This window comes from Buceros rhinoceros, unplaced genomic scaffold (genome assembly GCF_000710305.1).
Source record: "Buceros rhinoceros silvestris isolate BGI_N320 unplaced genomic scaffold, ASM71030v1 scaffold32240, whole genome shotgun sequence".
NCBI lineage: Eukaryota > Metazoa > Chordata > Aves > Bucerotiformes > Bucerotidae > Buceros > Buceros rhinoceros.
The window spans coordinates 6,951-8,640 of record NW_010390714.1 but is presented as its reverse complement, the minus strand read 5'-3'; the positions used below and the strand labels follow the sequence as shown (position 1 = coordinate 8,640).

The window sequence follows — 1,690 nt, the reverse complement described above, 5'->3', positions numbered from 1 at the left end:
CCACACACCCACCCCCTCCCCTCCCCTCCCGCTGCAGTTTCCTCCTAGTGATGGATTACTTCGGGATCAACATGGCCTCCCTCAACTCCTGCATCAACCCCGTGGCTCTCTACTTCGTCAGCCGGAAATTCAAGAACTGCTTCCAGGTAGGGTTGACCCCTCCGTTCCCAGACCCCAGTCCCAGGGGCACAGACTCCAGCTGCCTCCTCCAGAGGCACCACCATCACAGTGGGCTTCAGCGCTTACGAGGTGAAGGGGAAGATGGGGAGCAGTTTGGCCAAAAGCAGAGGCAGGTCTGGACCTCGCAGGCACACGCCCCACCGGGGACATGCTGCCAGCAGCTCACAGGGTCCCCTGTTTGCTCATGCACTGACCATATTCCTCATCCCAACTTTTCTCCCTGCTTGGTGCCTCTTTTCCCACCTTCAAGGACACCAGAGCCCATTGCCCGGCTGCGGGGAGGCTTTTGCCAGCACAGGACCTAGGACGAGCCAAGAAAGTCCCTGTTGCTCTGGATCAGAAACGTCCCCACAAACCACTAGACCAGGGACTGGGGCTGCTTTAAACTTCCGTTATTTGGACATAATTTTCAGGAGCAGTGGAGCCCTGGGAAACAAAAGGGATGGGAAGGGAAGGGATGGGATGGAAGTCACCCCGCAGCTGCTGTGGCAAAAATAAGTTAGCCCAGCTAAGCATCACCCAAATTTTCTGTCCTCCAAGGACAAGAAAACCCACCTGCAAAAGGCACCTGAGATTTTGGTATCTTCTTTTCCGCCTTGCTCCAGCCCCATCCTGGAAAACCTGCTCCCAGCACATCTGGGGGGGGCGCTCAGAAGCGCAGGCAGCAGTTCCAGGTTGACTTGCCAACATCAGCAAGGGGACGTTTCCTCCTCTTTCACCCCGTAGCCCACGATCGTAACCTCCCTCTCCACCCTCTTGTCCCCTCACAGTCCTGCCTGTGCTGCTGGTGCCAGCGGCCGGCGCTGAGCATCACGCCGATGGATGAGAAGGGCTCCATGGGGAAGTGGAAAGCCAACGGGCAGGAGCTTGGGCTGGACCGGAGCAGCTCCCGCTTGAGTAACAAGTACAGCTCTTCCTAAATCCTCATCACCCGTGGGGCCGGGAGGAGCAGGCGCCGGGCCCGGGCAGCAGGACCCTCCATTTCTCTCGCACGGCCGCTTGCTGGCTGGGCATGAATCGTTTTTGCCTTCGTGTCATAAACCACCTGGAAGGAGCTGCAGCATCTCATGGACCCTGTGCTGAGGGCTAGGGCCAGGGGCTGGGTGGGTTTCAGCTCTCCCTGAAACACCAATTTTTTACAAATGCTGCCATTTCCAATGGAGAGAACAGGAAGACCGAGGAACAGCCCCACCAGCCCGTTTTCACCTGCCCCACCAACCCTCCAGCGCGGGTTTGTCTGTCCCAGTCCCGCAGTGCTGCTGCCGTGCTCTGCCCCAGCACTGCCAGGGCACAAATGAAGTGATGGAGAAAACGGATTGCGCCTGAAATGTGCCAGCACAGACCTCGTAGAAGGACGATTTTTAATCATTTTGCTTATGAACCCCAACCCACACCTGAGTGCTTCTGTTTGCCCACACTCACCGGCAACTGGATCCTGTGACTTCCAGCCGGCACCTCACGCTGCTCCATGGCCGGAGCAGCGGGGAAGGCAGCAGCAAACCCAGCCTAA

At 58.0% G+C, this 1,690-nt stretch overlaps 1 protein-coding gene across 1 annotated transcript in view; it reads left to right on the top strand.

Moving 5' to 3' along the window:
• LOC104495799 (endothelin B receptor-like) overlaps positions 1-1,100 on the top strand; it is a 26,191-nt gene extending 25,091 nt beyond the window's left edge. Inside the window, exons 10-11 of the mRNA XM_010138818.1 lie at positions 38-146; positions 951-1,100. Of these exons, the coding sequence (XP_010137120.1) occupies positions 38-146; positions 951-1,100 (259 nt within the window). The remainder of the gene's footprint in view (positions 1-37; positions 147-950) is intronic.
• The last annotated feature ends 590 nt before the right edge of the window (positions 1,101-1,690 follow it).